The sequence below is a fragment of the Hypanus sabinus genome, chromosome 9 (genome assembly GCF_030144855.1).
Source record: "Hypanus sabinus isolate sHypSab1 chromosome 9, sHypSab1.hap1, whole genome shotgun sequence".
Lineage (NCBI taxonomy): Eukaryota > Metazoa > Chordata > Chondrichthyes > Myliobatiformes > Dasyatidae > Hypanus > Hypanus sabinus.
The window spans coordinates 109,878,977-109,902,327 of NC_082714.1; the positions used below are offsets into that span (position 1 = coordinate 109,878,977).

A 23,351-nucleotide genomic window follows, 5' to 3' on the forward strand; every position below is an offset into this window, starting at 1 on the left:
GTTTCGCCTCCTTCCCTCTTGAACCTATAATCTACCATAACACCACCAGGTTCAGGAACAGTTATTACTATTTAACCATCAGGTAACTGAGTAAGTGTGGACACCTTCACTCACCTCAACACTGAGCTAATTCTACAACCTATTGGCTCACTTTCAAGGACTCTACATCACATGTTCTCAATGTTATTTACATAATATTATTTGTTCTTTTTTGCAATTGCACTCTTTATCTTTTTATGCACATTACTTGATGTCCATCTCTGTGTGTAGTTTTTTTAGAAACATAGAAACCTATAGCACAATACAGGCCCTTCAGCCCACAATGTTGTGCCAAACATGTACTTACTTCAGAAGTTACCTAGGGTTACCCATAGTCCTCTATTTTTCTAAGCTCCATGTACCTAGAAGGAGTCTCTTAAAGGCCCCTATTGTATCCGCCTCCACCTCTGTTGCCGGCAACCCATTCCACGCACTCACCATTTCCTGCCTAAAAAACTTACCCCTGACATCTCCTCTGTATCTACTTCCAAGCATCTTAAAACTGTGCCCTCTCATGTTAGCCATCTCAGCCCTGGGAAAAAGCCTCTGACTTTTATAAATGACCCAGATGATCAATGCTTCTCATCACCTTATAAACCTCTATCAAGTCATCTGTCATCCTCCGCCGCACCAAGGAGAAAAGGCCAAGTTCACTCAACCTATTCTCATAAGGCATGCTCCCCAATCCAGGCAACATCTTTGTAAATCTCCTCTGCACTCTTTCTATAGTTTCTACATCCTTCCTGTAGTGAGGTGACCAGAACTGAGCACAATACTTCAAGTGGGGTCTGACCAGGGTCCTATATAGCTGCAACATTACCTCTTGGCTCAAACTCAATCCCATAATTGATAAAGGCCAATACACCGTATGCCTTATTAACCACAGAATCAACCTGTGCAGACAGCTTTGAGTGTCCTGTGAACTCAGACCCCAAGATCCCTCTGATCCTCCACACTGCCAAGAGACTTACTATTAATACTATATGCTGCCATCATATTTGACCTACCCTAATGAACCACTTTACACTTATTTGGGTTGAACTCCATCTGCCACTTCTCAGCCCAGTTTTACATCCTATCAATATCCCTCTGTAACCTCTGACTGCCCTCCACACTATCCACAACACCCCCAGCAAATTTGTCATCAGCAAATTTACTAACCCATCTCTCCACTTCCTCATCCAGGCCATTTATAAAAATCATGAAGAGAAGGGAACCCAGAACAGATCCCTGAAGCACACCACTGATCACCGATCTCCATGCATAATATGACCCGTCTACAACCATTCTTTGCCTCCTGTGAGCAAGCCATTTCTGCATTCTCAAAGAAAGGTCCCCTTGGATCCCATGCCTCCTTACTTTCTCAATAAGTCTTGCATGCAGTACCTTATCAAATGCCTTGCTGAAATCCATATACACTACATCTACTGCTCTACCTTAATTAATGTGCTTAGTCACATCCTCAAAAATTTCAATCAGGCTCGTAAGGCACAACCTGCCTTTGACAAAGTCATGCTGACTATTCCTAATCATATTATGCCTCTCCAAATGTTCATAAATCCTGCCTCTCAGGATCTTCTCCATCAACTTACCAACAACTGAAGTAAGACTCACTGATCTGTAATTTCCTGGGCTATTTCTACTCCCTTTCTTGAATAAGGGAACAACATCTGCAACCCTCCAATCCTTGGGAACCTCTCCCATCCATATTGATAAAGCAGAGGTCATTGTCAGAGGCTCAGAAATCTCCTCCCTTAACCTCCCACAGTAGCCTTACTCCAGTTAAATGCTTTCCTAATTTGTCTGTTCCTCTCCCTCTTCAAAGCTATGGTAAAGGAGATAGAAATGTGATCACTATCTCCAAAATGCTCTCCCACTAAGAGACCTGACACTTGACCAGGTTCATTTCCCAATACCAGATCAAGTACAGCCTCTCCTCTCTATTAATTCTACTGTGTGTGTGTGTTTCTTTGTTTTTACTGTGAATGCCTGCAAGAAAATTAATCTCAAGATAGTATGTGGTGATGTATATGTACATTGATAATGCACTTACTTCAAACTTCAAATAGTATATCCTTCTGGGCTCTCACAGACCTTGGCAGCACACTTGTGAGCCATAGGTGAAATGGGCATAACATTTGACCAGCTCCCTTCTGCTTCTCATTGTCAGGAAATGGAGAGGCGGCCTGACCAGGAAGCAAAGCAGCACGGGCAATTAAACAGCATGTGATAGTTTACTAATAAGCTGCAAAATAATAAGCCATGGTGGTCACAAAACAAGGGAGAACAGATGCTTAATATGACAAGCAACAAGGTAACTGAAAGCTAGAAGCAACAGTTTGAGGCTGGCTAGTTCAATGAACAAAGAACTGTGGATGAGAGCTGTCATTAACATTATATGTACTTTGATAATAAATTTACTTTGAACTTGAACTTTTGAAGACTGCGTTTATAAAACCCACAGCAGATTGTGGATCTCATGGTTCATACAGGGCTTCTGGTTGGGGAATGATTTTGTGGGGTCACACTCATCTACAAGTGTTTTTATGAAGTTTGTGACATCTGTGGTATATTGGTTCAGATCCTCTGAGTTCTTGGATACCGCCCAGTTCACTGACTCGAAGTAATCCCATAGCCTCTCCTCTGCCTCCAATGACTGCTCCTTTGTTGTCCTTATCTCTGAGCCTTGCTCTTTAGTCTCTGACTGTATGCAGGTAGGAGAAGATTAATCAAGTGGTCAGATTTCTCAAAATGCAATTTAGACATGGAACGGGAGGTATTCCAAATTGTTTTGGGACCCCTGGTTATGTGCTGATGGTAATTGGGCAGAGATTTCTTCAAAAAAGCCTGACTGAATTCCCTGGCAATGATTTGAAAGGCATTCTGGTCAGCTGTTTCTTGTTTGCTGATGGTGACACTCAATACATCTGGTTCCTGCTTAATATTGGCCTTTGGTGGTATGTAAACTGTGGTCAGGATCACAGAAGAGAACTTTCTTGGTAAGTAGAATGGTTGACACTTAATCATTAGATGTCCCAGATCAGGGGGACAAGAGTGCATCAAGTCCGCTGTGTCTGAGTACCAGAGAACAGAGACTTTTTCATGAAGCACAGATCCCAACCTTTTACCTTCTCTGAATCAGCAGTCCAGTCCACCTAAGTATCGAGAAGCCCTTGGGATTTACTGACATAGCCAGCATGTCTGAAATGAACCATGTATCCATGAAACAAAGAATGCAGCAATTCCTCATTTCTCTCCAATACAGCAATTTTGTCCTCAGGTCCTCAATCTTGTTCTTCAGCAATTGTATATTTGCTACCAGAACGCTGGGTAGAAGTTGTTTTGTGCTTCTTTGTTTTAGCCTGGCTTGGAGACTTCCCCTCCTCTCTCTCTTTCAACTGTGGTGATCTACTTTCATCTGCTTAAAGCATGCCTTAGAATTAAGTCTGCTGACTCCTTCAGAAAATCATGAATTCATAGTGTGTTAAGTCTGTTCAAAATTATGTTTCTTAAATGGAAATTACAGGCTGCAGGTTGCAGTGAGATTAGTTCAAAAGAAGTATATTTGGAAATTTTATAAGCTGCCCACAACATATCGTTGTGGTTTACCAGCACCATCTAGCTTGTTCACTCATCTCCCTGATGGATGTGGATCTGCTTGTATGTGCTCTATACATACAGTTGGTGAAGATCTGGGTTACACAAGTGTTTTGAATGCAATATCCATCAAGAGGGGAAGGTAGTGGTTCTTAATGGTGATTTTGTGGAGTCCATGGTAATCGATGCAGGAATGGAGACCCCCATCTTTCTTTTTGACAAAGAAGAATCCTGCACTGGTAGGAACTGGGATGGTCTAATTAAGCTGTAGCACTTTGGCAATGTCATTCATGGCCTGGGTCTCAGGAAGGGAGAGGGAGAACAGGCAATCTCGGGGAGGGGTGGTACCCGGGACATGGTCAATCGCACATTCTTGTGGCCTCTGAGGTTGCAGAGTGCTGGCCTCCCTTTTACTGAAAGCAATGGCACTGCAGTGGGAGTTTGGTGGGGTCGAAGGTTTCCTCCTCCTCCACAGATTTATGGGGTGAGCTGACAGGCAGGTGGTCCAGAAGAGTGAAAGAGAGGCAAGGATAGATATTAGACTACTGGAAAATGACCCTGGAGAGGTAGTAATGGGGGACAAGGAAATTGCAGGGAAACTGAATAAGTATTTTGCATCTATTTTCACTGTGGAACACATTAGCAGTATGCCGGAAGTTAGAATGCTCCTGGGGGCAGAAGTGAGTACAGTTGCTATTACTAGGGAGAAGATACTTGGGAAAGTGGGAAAGATCTGAAGGTAGATGACTCAACTGGACCAAATGGAATACACCCCAGGGTTCTGAAAGAGGTAGCTGAAATTATTGTGGAGGCATTAGTAATGATCTTTCTTAAGAATTACTAGATTTTGAAATGGTTCTGGAGGATTGGAAAATTGCAAATGTGACTCCACGCTTCAAGAAGGGAGAGAGGCAGAAGAAGGGAAATTATAGGCCAGTTAGCCTGACCTCAGTTGTTGGGAAAATGTGGAGTCGATTGTTAATTATGTGGTTTGGGGGTACTGGAGGCACATGATAATATACAGTGCCTATAAAAGGTATTTAACCCCCCTTGGAAGTTTTCATGTTTTATTGCTTTACAATATTGAATCACAGTGAATTTAATTTGGCTTTATTGGACACTGATCAACAGAAAAAGTCTCTTTTGTGTCAAAGGAAAAACAGATCTCTATAAAGTGATCTAAAATAATTACAAATATAAGACACAAAATAACTGATCGTATAATTATTCTCCCCTCCCCCTTTAATATGATACTTAAGATATCACTGGTGCAGCCAATTTATTTTTGAAGTTACATATTATTTAAATGGAGATCTGTTTTTGGAGACCTGTGTAAAGTCATGGTGTTTCAATTGATTGTAGTAAAAATACACGTGTATTTGATGACCCAACTGCTGGTGAGTCAGTATCCTGGCAAAAAACTACACCATGAAGACAAAAGAACACTCCAAACAACTCCACAAAAAGGTTATTAAAAAGCACAAGTCAGGAGATGGATATAAGAAAATTTTCATGTCACTAAATATCCCTTGGAGTACAGTTAATTCAATCATCAAAAAATAGAAAGAATATGACACAGCTGTAAAGAATATGATGACTTTAGAGGAGGTACAAGCTCAGTGGCTGAGATGGGAGAGACCACACATACAATTGCTGCCTGGGTGTTTCACAATTCACAGCTTTATGGTAGAGTGGCAAAGAGAAAGCCACTGTTGAAAAAACTCACATGAAATCTTGGATAGACAATAGGTGCAGAAGTAGACCATTCGGCCCCTCGAGTCTGCACCGCCATTCTGAGATCATGGCTAATCATTCACTATCAATACCCAGTCCCTGCCTTGTCCCCATATCCCTTGATTCCCCTATCCATCAGATATCTATCCAGCTCCTTCTTGAAAGCATCCAGAGAATTGGCCTCCACCGTCTTCCGAGGTAGTGCATTCCACACCCGCACAACTCTCTGGGAGAAGAAGCTCTTCCTCAACTCTGTTTTAAATAACTGACCTCTTATTCTCAATCCATGCCCTCTGGTACTGGACTCTCCCAACATCTGGAACATATTTCCTGCCTCAATCCTATCAAATCCTTTAATTATCTTAAACGTTTCAATCAGATCCCCTCTCAATCTCCTCAATTCCAGCGTGTACAAGCCCAATCTCTCCAATCTCTCTGCATAAGACAGCCCTGCCATCCCAGGAATCAACCTAGTGAATCTACGCTGCACTTCCTCAACTGCCAGAATGTCCTTCCTTAAACCTGGAGACCAAAACTGTACACAATATTCCAGGTGTGGTCTCACCAGGGCCCTGTACAAATGCAAAAGAACATCCTTGCTCTTGTATTCAATTCCCCTTGTAACAAAGGCCAACATTCCATTTGCCCTCTTCACTGCCTGTTGCACTTGCTCATTCACCTTCATTGACTGGTGAACTAGGACTCCTAGGTCTCTTTGCATTTCTCCCTTACCTAACTCTACACCGTTCAGACAATACTCTGCCCTCTTGTTCCTGCTTCCAAAGTGGATAACTTCACATTTATTCTCATTGAATGACATCTGCCAAGTATCTGCCCACTCACCCAGCCTATCCAAGTCTCCCTGTATTCTCCTAATGTCCTCTTCGCATGTCACACTGCCACCCAGTTTAGTATCGTCAGCAAACTTGCTGATATAGTTTTCAATGCCCTCATCTAAATCATTGACATAAATCGTAAAGAGCTGTGGTCCCAATACAGAGCCCTGTGGTACCCCACTAGTCACCTCCAGCCAGTCCGAGAAACACCCATTCACTGCTACCCTTTGCTTTCTATCTGCCAACCAGTTTTCTATCCATGTTGAAACCCTGCCCCCAATGCCATGAGCTCTGATTTTACTCACCAATCTCCTATGTGGCACCTTATCGAATGCCTTCTGAAAATCTAGGTATACAACATCCACTGGCTTACCCTCGTCTAACATCCTTGTTACACCCTCAAAAAACTCCAACAGATTAGTCAAGCATGATTTGCCCTTGGTAAATCCATGCTGGCTCGGCCTAATCCTATTTCTGCCATCTAGATGTGCCACTATTTCGTCCTTAATAATGGACTCAAGCATCTTCCCCACGACGTTAGGCTAACAGGGCGATAGTTCTCCGTTTTCTCCTTCCCTCCCTTCTTGAAAAGTGGGACAACATTAGCCACTCTCCAATCTTCAGGAACTGATCCTGAATCTAAGGAACATTGGAAAATGATTACCAATGCACCCGCAATTTCCTGAGCCACCTCTTTTAGAACCCTCGGATGCAGACCATCTGGACCCGGGGATTTATTAGCCTTCAGTCCTACCAGTCAACTCATCACAGTTTCTTTTCTAATGTCAATCTGTATCAATTCCTCTGATATCTTATGACCCTGGCCCATCCATACATCTGGGAGATTGCTTGTGTCCTCCCTGGTGAAGACAGATCTAAAGTATGCATTAAATTCTGTTGCCATTTCCCTGTTTCCCATAACAATTTCTCCCAATTCATTCTTCAAGGGGCCAACATTGTTCTTAACTATCTTCTTTCTCTTCACATAGCTAAAAAAGCTTTTGCTATCCCCTTTTATATTCCTGGCTAGACTGAGCTCATACCTGATTTTTTCTCTCCGTATTGCTTTTTTAGTTAAGATCTGCTGTTCCTTAAAACTTTCCCAATCATCTGTATTCCCACTCATCTTAGCCCTGTCATATGTATTCCCACTCATCTTAGCCCTGTCATAGATTGCCAGAAAGTATGTGGAAGACTCTGGAGTCAGCTGGGAGAAAGTTCTTCGGTCTGATGAAAACAAAATTGAGCTTCTTGGCCATCAGACTAAATGCTATGTTTGGTACAAGCCAGACACCACACATCATCAAAAAACATACCATACCTACCATGAAGCATGGTGATGGCTGCACCTGGTGATGGGATGCTTCACTGCAGCAGGCCCTGGAATGTTTGTGATAGAGGGTAAAATGAAGGCAGCAAAATACAGGGAAATTCTGAAGGAAAACCTGATGCAGTCTGCAAGAGTACTGTGACTTGGGAGAAGGTTTGTTTTCTAGCAAGACAATGACCCCAACCATAAAGCCAATGCTACACAGGAATGGCTTAAAACAACAAAGTTAATGTCCTGAAGTGGCCAAGTCAGAGTCCGGACCTCAATCCAATTGAGAATTTGTTGCTGGACTTGAAAGGGGCTGCACTCTCATGATTCCCATGCAATCCAACAGAGCTTGAACAGTTTTGTAAAGAAGAATGGGGAAAAATTGCCGTGTCCAGATGTGCAAAGCTGATAGAGAGCTATCCATACAGAATCAAGGCTGTAATTGCTGTGCTTGAAGGGGATGAATAGCTATGCCATCAATTATTCTGTATTTTATATTCGTAATTAATTTAGTTCACTTTGTAGAGATCTGTTTTCACTTTGACACACAGAAGATTCTTTTTCTGTTCATCAGTGTCAAAAAGCCAAATTAAATCACTGTGATTCAAAAATTAAAAAAAAATAAAACAATGAAACTTGAAAATTTCCAAGGGGAATAAATATTTTTTATAGGCACTGTAGGTCAAAGTCTGCATAGTTTCCCTAAGGGAAAATCTTGCCTGAAAAATCAGTTGGAATTCACCCACAGAACTGACACTCACTCAATGTATTTTTGGTTTTTGCACCATTCTCTGTAAATTCTAGAGATTGTTGTGTGTGAAAATCCCAGGAGTTCAGAAGTTTCTGAGATACACAAACCAGCCTATTTGGTAGTAACAATCATTCCACAGTCAAAGTCACTTAGATCACATATCTTCTCCTCCTAATGTTTGGTCTGAACAACAACTGAACCCCTCATGCTTTTGTGCATTGAGTTGCTGCTACATAAATGGCTAATTAGATATTTGCATTAGTAAGCAGGTGTACAGATGTATTTAATAAAGTGGCCACTGAGTTTAAAAATCTTCCCAATCCTCCAGAGATTCTTTTGGGACAGGATGGATTACTGACATCACCTGTGACATAATGTTTACCCATGGATGGTTTACTTCAAGCATTGAGATATCATTATAATATTTATTCCACGTTGTACAATATGGTTGTGTTCTTGATGGAAAGATGAGTGCATTAACATACAAAGGTGCATCGTTATATTTGATTAACACAGGATGAACTGCATGAGTCATTAATATATGGACTACACCTAAACTGGCATTCTCTATAATCCAATACTTCTGATAATTCATCCAGCAGCATTACAGGGACCATAGCAGAAAATATCTACTGCGGTGGTACCATTACAAGGCATATTTTATGTATTGAATCATTTACAGGGAGGATTTAATTCACCAGTGCTGTTCACAACAGAATATTCAGTTCACAGGCTTCAGTGATGTGCAGCATTTAATCCTAATCCTTAGGCACATTCTTTTGAGATTTTAGCCCATGATCACTGTCACATGAAGTATCGCTCTCATATTTACTGACCAGCACAAGTATTCTTGTTTGGAATACACAATCCCTCTGATGGTATGCCACACCAGACCATGTCCAGTATTAGCTGAAGTGGTTTTCAATAGTCTCCTTAGTTACTTTCCAATTATCTTTGAGACCTTGGTTTAATGACAGGCCTTACAATGTGCTACAGACGGAGTGACATGAGTCTGAGCAGCTTTAGCTCTGTTCCTTATCTGGCACTTGAGTTGGCAGGAGTTGTCTTCTGTGGAGAATGGCAAGACAGCTGGTCACTGGTGGGGATTTGGGGAGGCAATGCATGTTTGGTGTGGGGGACTGAAAGGAAACTGATGGCCAGGTATTGGGTTCTCTCATTTTGAGAATGGAGAGAGATCACAAGAGGGGAGCAATATGCACAATTGGTCAAGATAGGTACAGAAGTGACAGGTCTAATATAGTGCACAAATTGCAAATGCTCGGTTGTCTAACACACCTCACTTCTATGAACCTAACACCGAGAATCAGGACATTATTAAAGTCCAGGTCTTGGAGTTTGGAGGGGACGATAGTGTTGAACGTTGAGTTGTAACTGATAAAGGACATCCTGATGTATGCATCTTTATTGCTAGGTGATCCAGAGCTGAGCGAAATGCCAGTGAAATGGCATCTGCTGTTGATCTGTTCAGGTGGTAGACAAAATGGAGCTGCTTCAGGTCCAACATTTAAGAGATAGATACATGGATGGGAGGGTTATGGAGGATCTATGGTCTGGCTGAGGATAGATAGGACTAGGCAGAAAAAAAGGTTGGCATGGATTAGATGGGCCAAAGGGCCTGTTTCTGCATTGTAATGCTCTATGACTCTATGATATACTGTATAAGTGAGACAAAAGATGAACAAATGGCAATTCTGACTAAACGGAGGTATCTACTGTCAGTATAATGCATTGGTTATTGAAAGCCTTTCCATAGGGAATAAAGCAGAGTTTATTGGTGCAGCTTGGATAATGGCATGTATGGGCCTAAAGATTTGAACAGAGCTTATTTCCATGATTCCTGGTGTAATCTGCAAATGGCCTAAACAAAAAGGACAGGCTCCACTAATCACATACTGTACAGTCTTTGTATTTGGCTGGCCACAATTCTAATGAACGAGTTGACTTACTTCTATCAAACTGCAAGAGGGTCAGTTGCTGGGTGTATTATTAACTTCAGTTTGTGCATCTCATGATCCAAATGGGGAGATCATTAAGTACATATTATGGACATAATGAGTGGGAGTGGGAGTGGGAGTGGGAGAGTACCACAGAGTAATTCCACCATGGGTGGCAGGTGTCATCCTTTGCTAACCTCCCCCCCTTCAACCCTCAGGTTTGTGATCAAGGAATGATAACTTTATATGATCGAGGGAAGGAAACTACTTATAAACCATGCATTGCTGCTTGTAATCTACAATCATATGTTAGCAGTTCAGGATGTGCCCAGGGTTTTGCAGTAATATTGTCCCCTCTCTTTCAGAGTGTAGAGTAGTTTTAATTGACAGCAGCCCATAGATTCAATAGTGCAAACTCTGCAAGAATACAATGGCAAGGAACAAACAGTTGTTGCACACCAATATGACCTTCAGTGTACTCTCAGCTTGAAATGCTTGATTCTATACTCTCGCAAAGACTTAGTAATACAAAGTGAAAAGATTCCATAGAGCCAGTGCTTGGCTAATAATGCATAACATTAGTTAATAGGTAAGTAGAATACTGCTGTGGTCTTCATACACGGTACAGAAGTTACTATTTTTCACAGCCTTGTTCTACTTCGGAAGTGTTGAGTTGTTTGGGGGGGGTTGCTGTGCATTCTTATTGATCACCTCTCTCAGGCCCTTGTAAAAGTATAAATCTGCTCCAATCGACAGAAAGCCCTACAAATGACAAAGAACACAATTGGCAACTGTGCATTGTTTCATTAGGCTTAAAAATAAAATTATAAATTGCATTCCTAACTGATGAAATTTCAGTTTCCAAGGGTTAAGCTGTGGCTGGATTTTCAGGATATTTTTTATTCAGATGGGGTGAAAAACCTGATTTTTTTTTTGAGGTTGGTCTAATTAAATAATACAATAAGACTGATGTTTCTTACTTTAGCTCTGTTTCAAAACTGACTGCACCAGCTGAATTTCCCCGTGTCAGGGCCGTGATAATTGGCTGAAAAAGATGAGCACCTTTTTAGCATTAGGTCTGGGCAGAAGGTGTTTCACTTGGCCTGTAGACACACCCCATCATATGCCACAACCCTGCAACACAATGGCCAACCTTTCCTCCCAGTATGATATCATATCCCTGCCTCCCTGCCTCCTATTTCTTGAAGTTATCCTATGTATGAGGAGTGTTTGATTGCTCTGAGCCTGTATTCACTGTATGAGAGGGGATCTCAAGAAACCTATTGAATATTGAAAGGCCAAGACAGAGTGGATGTGGAGAGGATGTTTCCCGTAGTGAGGGAGTCTAGGACCAGAGGGCACAGGTTTGAGAAGAGAAATGAGGAGGAATTTCTTGAGCCAGAGGGTGGTAAATCTGTGAATTCATTGTCACAGGTGGCAGTGGAGGCCAAGTCACTGGATATATTTAAAGTGGAGGTTGATGGTTTCTTGATCAATAAAGACATTAAAAGTTATGGGGAGAAGGCAGGAAAACAGGGTTGAGAGGGATAAAAAATCAGCCATGAAAGAATGATGACGCAGATCCGATGGGTCAAATGGCCTAATTCTGTTCCTATGTCTTATGGTCATAAAGTCATAGAACTCTACAGCACAGAAACAAGCCCTTCTCTATGCTGAACCATTAATCTGCCTAGTTCCATTAACCTGCACTCAGGCCATACCCCTCCCTGTACAAATTTCTCTTAAATGTTGAAATCGAATCCACATCCGCCACTTGCACTGTCAGCTCGTTCCACCCTCCCACCATCCTCTGAGTCAATAAGTTCCTCCCCATTTTCCATATAAACATTTAACCTTTCACCCTTTACCCATGAACTCTGGTTGTTGTCTCACCCAACCTTAGTGGAAAAAGCCTGCTTTCATTTATGTTGTCTATACCATACGACCATAAGACATTGGAGCAGAATTAGGCCATCTGGCCCATCGAGTCTACTCTGCCATTTCATCATGACTGATCCAATTTTCCTCTCAGCCCCAATCTCCTGCTTTCTCCCCGTATCTCTTCATGCCATGACCAATCTAGAATCAACCTCTGCTTTAAGTATATAAGTTTGGCCTCTGTATCTGCCAGTGGTAAAGAATTCCCCAGATTCACCACTCTCTGGCTACCCTTCATAACTTTGTATACCTCTCTCAAATATCCTCTCAATCTTCTATACTGCAGGGAATAAAGTCCTAACCTATTCAACCTTTCCCTATAACTCAGGTCCTCCAGTCCCAGCAACAACCTTGTAAATTTTCTCTACACTCTTCCAATACTGTTTACATCTTTCCTGTAGATAGGTGACCAAAACTACACACAATACTGCAAATTAGGCCTCAGCAATGTCTTATACAATTTAATCATAACATACCAACTCCTGTACTCAATACGTTGATTTATGAAGGCTAATGTGCCAAAAACTTTTTACTACCCTATCTACCTATGACACCTTTCAAGGAATTGTGGATTTGTATTCCCAGATTCCTCTGTTCTACCACACTCCTCAGTGTCCTGCTACTCATTGCTTTGTTAGTGATTATTCTGGAGTTATGAATTATGTGAATATAGTAGATATTAATTCAAACAGGAACCAGTATTCAGTTTTTAATGTAATTTGCAAGCAGCATCAGTTGGATTTAAAAGCACACAGCTCTGTAAACGCTATTGCCTACTGAGCACAGGCTGCTGGGCCATAACAGGGGGCTGGATGCTCAGAGTTACACTTTGTAAAGTGAAATGACCATGTGGCATTCTTGCATGCATCTGCCAAACATTTTTTTAAAAATGGAGTTATGTTAACTGGTCTGCGTCAAACCAGGCAACATTGGCCAAGTTATTTGCACCATCATGTATGTCATTTGGCACATCAAACATGGTCACAGGTATTGTTGATCTATCAATAGTTGGGACAGTTGTATACTCAAGAATCAGCCCCAACAACATTCATTTTGAGTGCTTGGGATCTCTGCTCTCAGAAGCTTTACAGCCATCTGAGTGAATTACTTTGTCCCAGCAGAAGTATTTGAACATTTTGAGGTATCTTCCATTGGCGATAAGAGGGGTGATTGATTTTCGTGGCCTAAAGTAGAAGGAGTCAATTTTAGAAAACCGAGCACATTTATTTTTCAACATATAACCATATAACATATAACAATCACAGCATGGAAACAGGCCATCTTGGCCCTCCTAGTCCGTGCCGAACCCTTAATCTCACCTAGTCCCACCTACCCGCACTCAGCCCATAACCCTCCACTCCTTTCCTGTCCATATACCTATCCAATTTTACCTTAAATGACACAACTGAACTGGCCTCTACTACTTCTACAGGAAGCTCATTCCACACAGCTATCACTCTTTGAGTAAAGAAATACCCCTCGTGTTTCCCTTAAACTTCTGCCCCCTAACTCTCAAATCATGTCCTCTAGTTTGAATCTCCCCTACTCTCAATGGAAACAGCCTGTTCACGTCAACTCTATCTATCCCTCTCAAAATTTTAAATACCTCGATCAAATCCCCCCTCAACCTTCTACGCTCCAATGAATAGAGACCTAACTTGTTCAACCTTTCTCTGTAACTTAATTGCTGAAACCCAGGTAACATCCTAGTAAATCATCTCTGCACTCTCTCTAATTTATTGATATCTTTCCTATAATTCGGTGACCAGAACTGCACACAATATTCCAAATTTGGCCTTACCAATGCCTTGTACAACTTTAGCATTACATCCCAACTTCTGTACTCAATGCTTTGATTTATAAAGGCCAGCGTTCCAAAAGCCCTCTTCACCACCCTATCTACATGAGACTCCACTTTCAGGGAACTATGCACAGTTATTCCTAGATCTCTCTTTTCCTCTGCATTCCTCAATGCCCTACCATTTACTCTGTATGTTCTATTTGGATTATTCCTGCCAAAATGTAGAACCTCACACTTCTCAGCATTAAACTCCATCTGCCAACGTTCAGCCCATTCTTCTAACCGGCATAAATCTCCCTGCAAGCTTTGAAAATCCACCTCATTATCCACAACACCTCCTACCTTAGTATCATCGGCATACTTATTAATCCAATTTACCACCCCATCATCCAGATCATTTATGTATATTACAAACAACATTGGGCCCAAAACAGATCCCTGAGGCACCCCGCTAGTCACCGGCCTCCATCCCGATAAACAATTATCCACCACTACTCTCTGGCATCTCCCATCTAGCCACTGTTGAATCCATTTTATTACTCCAGCATTAATACCTAACGACTGAACCTTCTTAACTAACCTTCCATGTGGAACTTTGTCAAAGGCTTTGCTGAAGTCCATATAGACTACATCCACTGCCTTACCCTCGTCAACATTCCTCGTAACTTCTTCAAAAAATTCAATAAGGTTTGTCAAACATGACCTTCCACGCACAAATCCATGCTGGCTACTTCTAATCAGATCCCATCTATCCAGATAATTATAAATACTATCTCTAAGAATACTTTCCATTAATTTACCCACCACTGATTTCAAACTGACAGGTCTATAATTGCTAGGCTTCCTTCTAGAACCCTTTTTAAACAATGGAACCACATGAGCAATACGCCAATCCTCCGGCACAATCCCCGTTTCTAATGACATATTAAAGATCTCCGTCAGAGCTCCTGCTATTTCTACACAAACTTCCCTCAAGGTCCTGGGGAATATCCTGTCAGGACCCAGAGATTTATCCACTTTTAAATTTCTTAAAAGCGCCAGTACCTCCACCTCTTTAATTGTCATAGGTTCCATAACTTCCTTACTTGTTTCCCACACTTTAGACAATTCAATATCTTTCTCCTTAGTGAATACTGAAGAGAAGAAATCATTCAAAATCTCTCCCAACTCTAGGTCCAGTCCTGTCCTTCTCCATAATTATATTGAAGCTAATGCTATTGTGATCACTGGACCCGAAGTGCTCCCCAACACATACATCTGTCAGCTGACCTATCGCATTCCCTAACAGGAGATCCAACGCTGCCCCATCTCTAGTCGGTACTTCTATGTATTGTTGCAAAAAACTATCCTGCACACATTTCACAAACTCTAAACCATCCAGCCCTTTTACAGAATGAGCTTCCCAGTCTACGTGTGGAAAATTAAAATCTCCCACAATCACCACCTTGTGTTTACTACAAATATCTGCTATCTCCTTACACATTTGCTCTTCCAACTCACGCGCCCCATTAGGTGGCCTATAATACACTCCTATCAGTGTTACTGCACCTTTCCCATTCTTCAATTCCACCCAAATGGCCTCCCTAGAGGAGCTCTCTAATCTATCCTTCCAAAGCACCGCCATAAGATTTTCTCGGACAAGCAATGCAACACCTCCTCCTCTGGACCCTCCTACTCTATCACACCTGAAGCAACTAAATCCAGGAATATTTAGTTGCCAATCACACCCTTCCTGCAACCATGTTTCACTAATAGCTACAACATCATAATTCCAGGTATCAATCCACGCTTTAAGCTCATCCACCTTTCTTACAATGCTCCTAGCATTAAAATAGATACATTTAAGATACTCTCCATCTCCTCCTCTCTTTCCATCCCTAACAATGCATTCAAATTTATTATCCTTTTCTTTCTTCTCCCCTACATCTTCGGGCTGAGCGCATCCCTTCTCCATCACCTGCCTTTCCTCCCTCACACACTGTCTATTTACTTGCTCCACTGGTGAACTAACCTCCTCTCCCATAGTCTCCTCAAATAGGCTCCCACCCCCCATCTTACTAGTTTAAAGTCCGCCCTGTAGCCCTAGCAAACCTCCCCGCTAGGATATTGGTCCCCCCACGATTCAAGTGTAACCCGTCCTTCTTGAACAGGTCACTCCTGCCCCAGAAGAGGTCCCAATGATCCAGAAACTTGAATCCCTGCCCCCTGCTCCAATCCCACAGCCGCACATTCATCCTCCACCTAATTCTATTCCTACTCTCACTGTCGCGTGGCACAGGCAGTAATCCCGAGATTACTACCTTTGCGGTCCTTCTTCTTAACTGCCTTCCTAACTCCCTATACTCTCGTTTCAGGACCTCTTCCCCTTTCCTTCCTATGTCATTGGTACCTACATGTACCACGACCTCTGGCTCTTCACCCTCCCACTTCAGGATATCTTGGACGCGATCAGAAACGTCCCGAACCCTGGCACCAGGGAGGCAAATTACCATCCGGGACTCTCGGTCACCTCCACAGAAACGCCTGTCTGAGCCCCTGACTATTGAGTCCCCTATTACTATGGACCTCTTTCTTCTAACCTTACCCTTCTGAGCTACAGGGCCATCCTCTGTGCCGGAGGCTCGGCCACTGTCACTCCCACCAGGTAGGCTGTCCCCCCCAACAGTACTCAAACATGAGTACTTATTGTCAAGGGGTACAGCCACTGGGGTACTCTCTAGTACCTGCCTCTTCCCCTTCCTGACCTATCTGCCTCCCGTGGTCCCGGAGTGACCAACTGCCTGTAACTCCTCTCTGTCACCTCCTCACTCTCCCTGACCAGGTGAAGGTCATCGAGCTGCAGCTCCAGTTCCCTAACTCGGTCCCTCAGGAGCTGCAGTTCGGCGCACCTGGCGCAGATGTGGACGTCCGGGAGGCTCGGAGACTCCAGGATCTTCCACATCCGACACCGAGAACAACAAGCTGCCCTCACACTCATACCTCCCAAATAACTGAAAATACAAGAACTAAAAGATAAGCCTACTGTGCCCTCTTCCGCCTAAGCCCTCTGAGCCCAAACCCTACACTCTGCGCCCGGCTCACTCCGCTGCCCGCAAACGAAGCTGCCCGCTTCTTAAGGCGGCGTTCTTTATATATCTTCCCTCCTTCCTGGGCCTCCTTCACGTGCCTGCGCAGTCCCGCCTCTCAGAACTCCGATCTGAGAAGCAATTGGACAATTTGAAAATGGCCGCCGCCGCACTTCCTCTCAAGCCTCGCTGTCCTCTTCCAAAAGAGTCTTCCAAAACATAGTCCCCTCCTACATGTACACACTTAGTCCAGTGGTCATGGAGCATACAGATCTTTTCTCTGCAGCGGGGTGATTGATAAGTTCGTGGCCTAAGGTAGAAGGAGATGAGTTATACAGCTCTCATTACATACAGTGCAGTTGAACTCTGAGTGAAAATGCAGAATGTTTGAAGTTAATAACTCATCTCCTTCTACCTTAGGCTACAAACTTATCAATCACCCCTGCTGTGGACCACTTCTGGAGGTCCAAGACGCCGACTTCTACAAAGAAGGGATCCGTATGCTCCATGACCGCTGGACTAAGTGTGTAAATGTAGGAAAAAATAAATGTGCTAGGGTTTCTAAAATTGACTCCTTCTACCTTAGGCCACAATCTTATCAATCACCCCTTGTAAGTAGTTCAAAGGAAGCACTGTCAACTCAAAAAGTTGAAGTAAATGAAGTCATTGCAACTATTCAAATTGTTTTGAATCACCCTGTTATTTCTTTGACCTTAAAGGTCTAAAACTGAGATGTACTTCGAATTTGGGAGGCTCTATGAGGGGGTCACCAGGAACATGCTTTCTTGCTTTAATGAATAAAGACCTTTATGTCACCAGTTCCAGTGTCTCTCTGATGAATAGATCACAGTCACAACATGCTTTGTGAGGTATGAAGTATAGCCCTTGTGCCCACTACCATTATGTGGGAATGATGGGTATCAGTACATTTCAGCATAGCCTTCAGCACATCAAATACACAGTAAAGGATGGGTGATATTTTATTATGTGGGCGCCGCTACCTGGCAGCATAGCACTAATGCACACAAGTTGATAAATGGTCACTTTTGAAGGTTAGGTCGGCTAATGTAAAGCAATATGGATGGAGAAGTACATATTGTGTGATCTATTGATTAATTAGTCAGGCCCAAAATGACAATATTGGTCAACTATCCCTTATCAATAGTTACCAAACCTTTAAAAAGATTGGTGTAAATAGTTAGTGCACAGGATCCTTTAATGAGTTAGATGACTCACCAGGTAGTTAGTCACTGTCTCGTTGATGAGGTCAACTCCTTCTGGCAGTGGAATCTGTACTCCTTGAAGAGCTCGCTCTGAGCAGAGACAGAGAAAAGGAAATGGCTGCACAGGAGGGAGTGGTCACACCTAGCACAAGTTACTTACTTCCACACACACAATGTCATCTGCTTCATTAAAGGTGCTGCCATCCTGGACCATATGGGGCTATGTATTCATAGAACACTACAGCTCAGAAACAGGCCCATCCAGTCCATGCTGGTCTATATTTCTGTCTATGATTCCGTCTACCATTACCTGGACCAAAGCTCTCCATATCCCACTCCCATTCAGACAGCTGATCTCAGCTGTGTTTGGAGTCAGCACACTGCAAACTCACTCAACTTCCTTCTGATAGTGAGTGCAGAACAGAAGCTGACATTTCTGTCGAAGTTTCAAAGTGCATTTATTATCAAAGAATGTATAAATTACAAAGCCTTGAGATTTGTTTTCTTACAGGCAGTCGCAAAGCAAGGAACCCCGATTTTAAAAAATAAGACCAATGTTGCTCCCCTCTCCCCCAGTGCCCACAGAAAAGAGAAAAAACACAAAACAAATCGTATAGCCAATAGCAGGGAGCAACAGCAAAGGCATTCCGAACCAAATTGAGTCCTTAGATCCAAATCCCCGGCACAGCCCAGAAAAGGCCCAAATTCTCAGCATTCAGTTCATCATTTTAGTGGGGCAAATCACAACTCTCTAGTCATTTTGACTAAAGAGTGACCTCCTGTACGTAGATTGAGAATGTGGCCATACTTGGTGGCTTTATGTCTGTTTCATGCTTTGTCTGTATATAGTTTTCATAAAATTCTATTGTTTTTCTTTTCCCCTGTAAATGCCTGCAAGAAAATGAATCTCAAGGCAGAATATGGTAACACATACTGCACGTATCTCGATAAGAAATTTACTTCGAACTTTGTACATAACCCTCCCTAGAGTTTGACTTTGTTCCCTGGTGCACAAGAGAATGAGGGGAAATCTTATGGAAGTATGCAAAATAATGAAGGGTATAGATAGGGTAAATATGAGCAGGCTTCCCCCCACCCCTCAGGTTGGGTGAGACTACAACTAGAAGTCATGGGTTTAAGATGAAAATTGAAATATTTAAGGGGAACCTGAAGGAGAACTTCTTCACTCAGAAAATGGTGTGAGAGTGAAACAAGCTCCCAGCAGAAGTGGTGGATGTGGCTTAAACATATAAGTTTGACTGGGTACATGGATGAGATGGATATGGAGAGCTATGGTCCAGGTACTGACTGGTAGATGGAATTATAGTCAGAAATATATACCAGCATGGACTAGATGGGCTGAAGGGCCTGTCTCTGAGCTGTAGTGTTCTATGAATCTATCACTAATACAAACAATTGTATAACAGAGGACTTTTTTGCACTGTTTCTTCCTTTTGTACATTTTTAAAATAATGAATGAAGTCTAGTTTTAAAATACAAAAATCAGATGGTTGTCTGAACTACAGGCTGTTCCCAGGGAGAGAGACTGAGACAAAACATTCCAACGAGCCAACGAGGAGCATCTGGTGGCTCTGGGTCTGTGCTCGCTGGAATTCAGAAGGATGAGGGAGATCTCATTGAAACCTTTCGAATGTTGAAAGGCCGAGACAGAATAGATGTGGAAAGGATGTTTACCATGGTGGGAGAGTCTAGGGCAAGAGGGCACAACCTCAGGATAGAGGGCTGCCCTTTCAAAACAGAGATGCAGAGAAATTTCTTAAGCCAAAAGGTGGTGAATTTGTTGCCACATGCAGCTTTGGAGGCCAGGTCGTTGGGTGTATTTAAGGTGGAGACTGATAGGTTCTTGATTGGACATGGCATCAAAGGTTACGAGGAGAAGACCAGGAAATGGGGTTGAGGAGAAGAATGAAAAAAAGGACCAGCCATGATTGAACAGTGGAGCAGACTTGATGGGCCAGTGGGCTAATTCTACTCCTACGTCTCATGTTCTTACGGTCTAAATATCAACATGGTGAGCGAAACACTTTGGTCTGCCTGAAACTTGCTGGTCTTCCAGTTTAAGGGGATGTCTGCAAGGGAATGCAGCCGACTAGCACATCCCACAGTGCTGGAGGAAGTGTTGTGAGACACACTGAAGCTCAGAGTGGAAGGCATGGTGGTGAAAGAGCAGAGTATAGGGGCTCACTGCCCCGGATAGTGAGTGACTGGCCCATGTGTAACCACCTTGCCCACGTCCCCCTGATGCATAAGGGGGAAGCATGAGGGGTGTGGATGTAATGTAAGGTAATGTAATGATGGCATAGAATATAAATGAAGACATGCCCCAATAGTAATTACTGTGCATATTATGAAAAAAATATTTTTTTTAGAAAATGAAATATATATGAGTGTAAATGGCAACCATAATCTAGGAACCAAGTAATAATATGTTTGCAATCACACCACTAAAATCTATAGAATGGAGTTTGCACAAATCCAGCGGCCAGCCCTGAGATGATGTGAATCTGCAAGTCCTTCACCTAACTGAAAACCTACACAATGTCGTAAGAATAACTAAACATAAGATGGTGCTAGAGAGGCAACACTTTGCTGGCAGCTGGCAGCAATATAGTTACATACTCAGGATATGATCCTGCAGAGAGTTGTAGACTCTGCCTGATGCACTACGGGCACATCTCTCGCCATCATTAGTATCTACTGGATGAGTTGCTTCAAGGAGGCAACATCTATCGTCTAAGAACCCCACCATCCCATCCTCTCCCAGCTCCCATCAGGCAGGAGGTACAGAAGCCTGACATCATCAGCAATGTTCCCTTTAATTTTTAGTAGTCAATGTGCCAAAAATCTTATGTTGTGCAAATTTTTGTTTGCTGTGACAAATGTATGTGCGCAATAAATGCACACATGGCACAGTTCATGTAGGTTTACAAAATATTCGACTTAAAACTGCACAGAATAACAACAAAACAACATACATATTTAAGTCACTCAGTTATCTTTCTCTCTCCTGTCTTTGGCATTTCAATAAGTATAATTATTAATTACTACATTATTTTAGGTAACTGACCTTTTGTGCGCACATTAATTTCCTTTGTGTGCCGGTTGAAAAACGTGTGTGTGTGCACATGTGCACAGCTTAGAGGGAACATAGATCACCAGGCTCAGGAACAGCTACTTCCCTCCAACTATTCGATTCTTGAACCAACTGGCACAACCCTAAACACTAGCTCAGTAGGCAACACTTTGCATTATAATGGACTTTTATTTGTTCTAATTCTTGTACATTGTATAAAATTTGTTTAATTTATGTTTCACTTGTGAATGCTGCTTATCTGATGCTTTGTGCCTGTGATGTTGCAACTAAGTTTTTCATTGAACCTGTGCGTGTTCTTATGCATCAATTTGTGCCTATGGAAATAAATTTGATTTTGGCATTGGCTTCGAAGTGTGTAAGATAATACCCAGCTGTGACACTGTACACAAATTTGTGAGTGTGTAAGCACTGAGCTCTAATAATCGTGACAGTGTAAATTCTGAAAATCTGCATGCCTGATCATAATAGGCAATGCCTAACTGTGATTGCACATTATTGTGAATGTGAAAACATGGCGAAAGGCTGTGAGAATCCACCTAATATTTTGGGAATATAAATACAGCAGCAAACCATGATAACCTATACAATTATGTAAATACATACATAAAACAGACTATTGTCAAAATATACAGAATGCCATAGTGTGCAAATATATCTTCACAATGTCATTATTTGTACAATGGCCTCTGAAAGCAATTATAACCTTGTTATAAGCTACACTTGCATGAGGATGTAAAGGCAGCGGCTAACTGTGATGATCTATACAATGGGATGTGTAAAACTAACACTTCAACCTCGGAATCCCCAGAATAGCAAGAGGGTGTGCATGCAATAGCGGTCTGTGCAACGTCGTAAGTGTGTAAACTATGACAGTAGAAGAGTAAGTGGAGAGAACTTACCATTGATAATAGGCATGACAGTGAGCTGCAGAAGAGCCTTCATTGGAGTCTGGATAGGAATCAACTATAAGAGTACAGAAGTGTCAGTAAACATTTTAAATTCAAATCACTTCATTGCTCCTACCTGCTATTGGTTCTTACGATTGCCAAGGCTTTCAAAGATTTTCATCATAGCAATGACCCCATTCTAATGCTGTCATTAGTGAGACTGGGGTGAGATACATCAGCTGGTTGAGTGTTGTCGCAACAACCTTGCACTCAGTATCAGAAAACCCAAGGAATTGATTGTGGACTTCAGGAAGGGGAAGTCGGAAGAACACAGGTCAGTCCTTGTATTTGGGTCGGCAGTGTAAAGGGTGAGTTCCTGAGTGCAACATCTTGGTGCATCTGTCTCGGGCCCAACACATTGATGCACTCATGAAGAAGGCATACCGGAGGCTCTACTTCATTAGGAGTTTGAGACTTGATATGTCACTGAAGACTACCAGTTTCTACAGATGCACCATGGAGATCATTCTGTCTGGTTATGTTGCTCCCTGGTTGGAGGCTCCAATGTGCAGGATCGAAAGAGGCTGCTGAGGGTTGTCGACTCAGTCAGATACAACCCACCCCTCCATAGAAGACATCTTCAAAATATGGTACCTCAAGAAGAATTCATCATAGGGGACCTTCACCATCCAGGACATGCTCTCTTCTCATTACCAGCACTGGGGCCTGAAGAGCCACACTCGGCATTTTAGGAACAGTTTCTTCCCCTCTGCAATCAGATTTCTAAATGGTCCTTGAACCCATGAACACTACCTCACTATTCCTCTTTTGCACTTTTGATTTATTTTTATGCCGTGCACTATACTGCTGCTGCAAAACAACAAATTTCACAACATACGTCAGTGATAATAAACCTGATTCTGCTTCACTATCCTCTTGGTACAAAGCAGATTACTGACCATGTCCTGAGTATCAATCATTAAAGAAGCTTAGATTCAAACTTTCATAACCCGTTTGCTGCTCTGTCCCTCTTCCTTCAGCTGTGTGACCTTCATTGTATGACCACCTTTCCACAGGCCTCAACTCATAACC

At 42.5% G+C, this 23,351-nt stretch overlaps 1 protein-coding gene across 3 annotated transcripts in view; it reads right to left on the reverse strand.

The window, feature by feature from the left end:
* Positions 1-8,686: 8,686 nt before the first annotated feature.
* pltp (phospholipid transfer protein) overlaps positions 8,687-23,351 on the reverse strand; it is a 122,429-nt gene continuing 107,764 nt past the window's right edge. For all 3 annotated transcript variants that reach the window (XM_059980405.1, XM_059980406.1, XM_059980404.1), the window contains 3 exons: positions 22,272-22,335; positions 18,271-18,347; positions 8,687-10,992 (listed from right to left, as the gene is read on the reverse strand). In XM_059980405.1, coding sequence (XP_059836388.1) covers positions 10,885-10,992; positions 18,271-18,347; positions 22,272-22,335 — 249 coding nt within the window. In that variant the 3' untranslated portion in view covers positions 8,687-10,884. The remainder of the gene's footprint in view (positions 10,993-18,270; positions 18,348-22,271; positions 22,336-23,351) is intronic.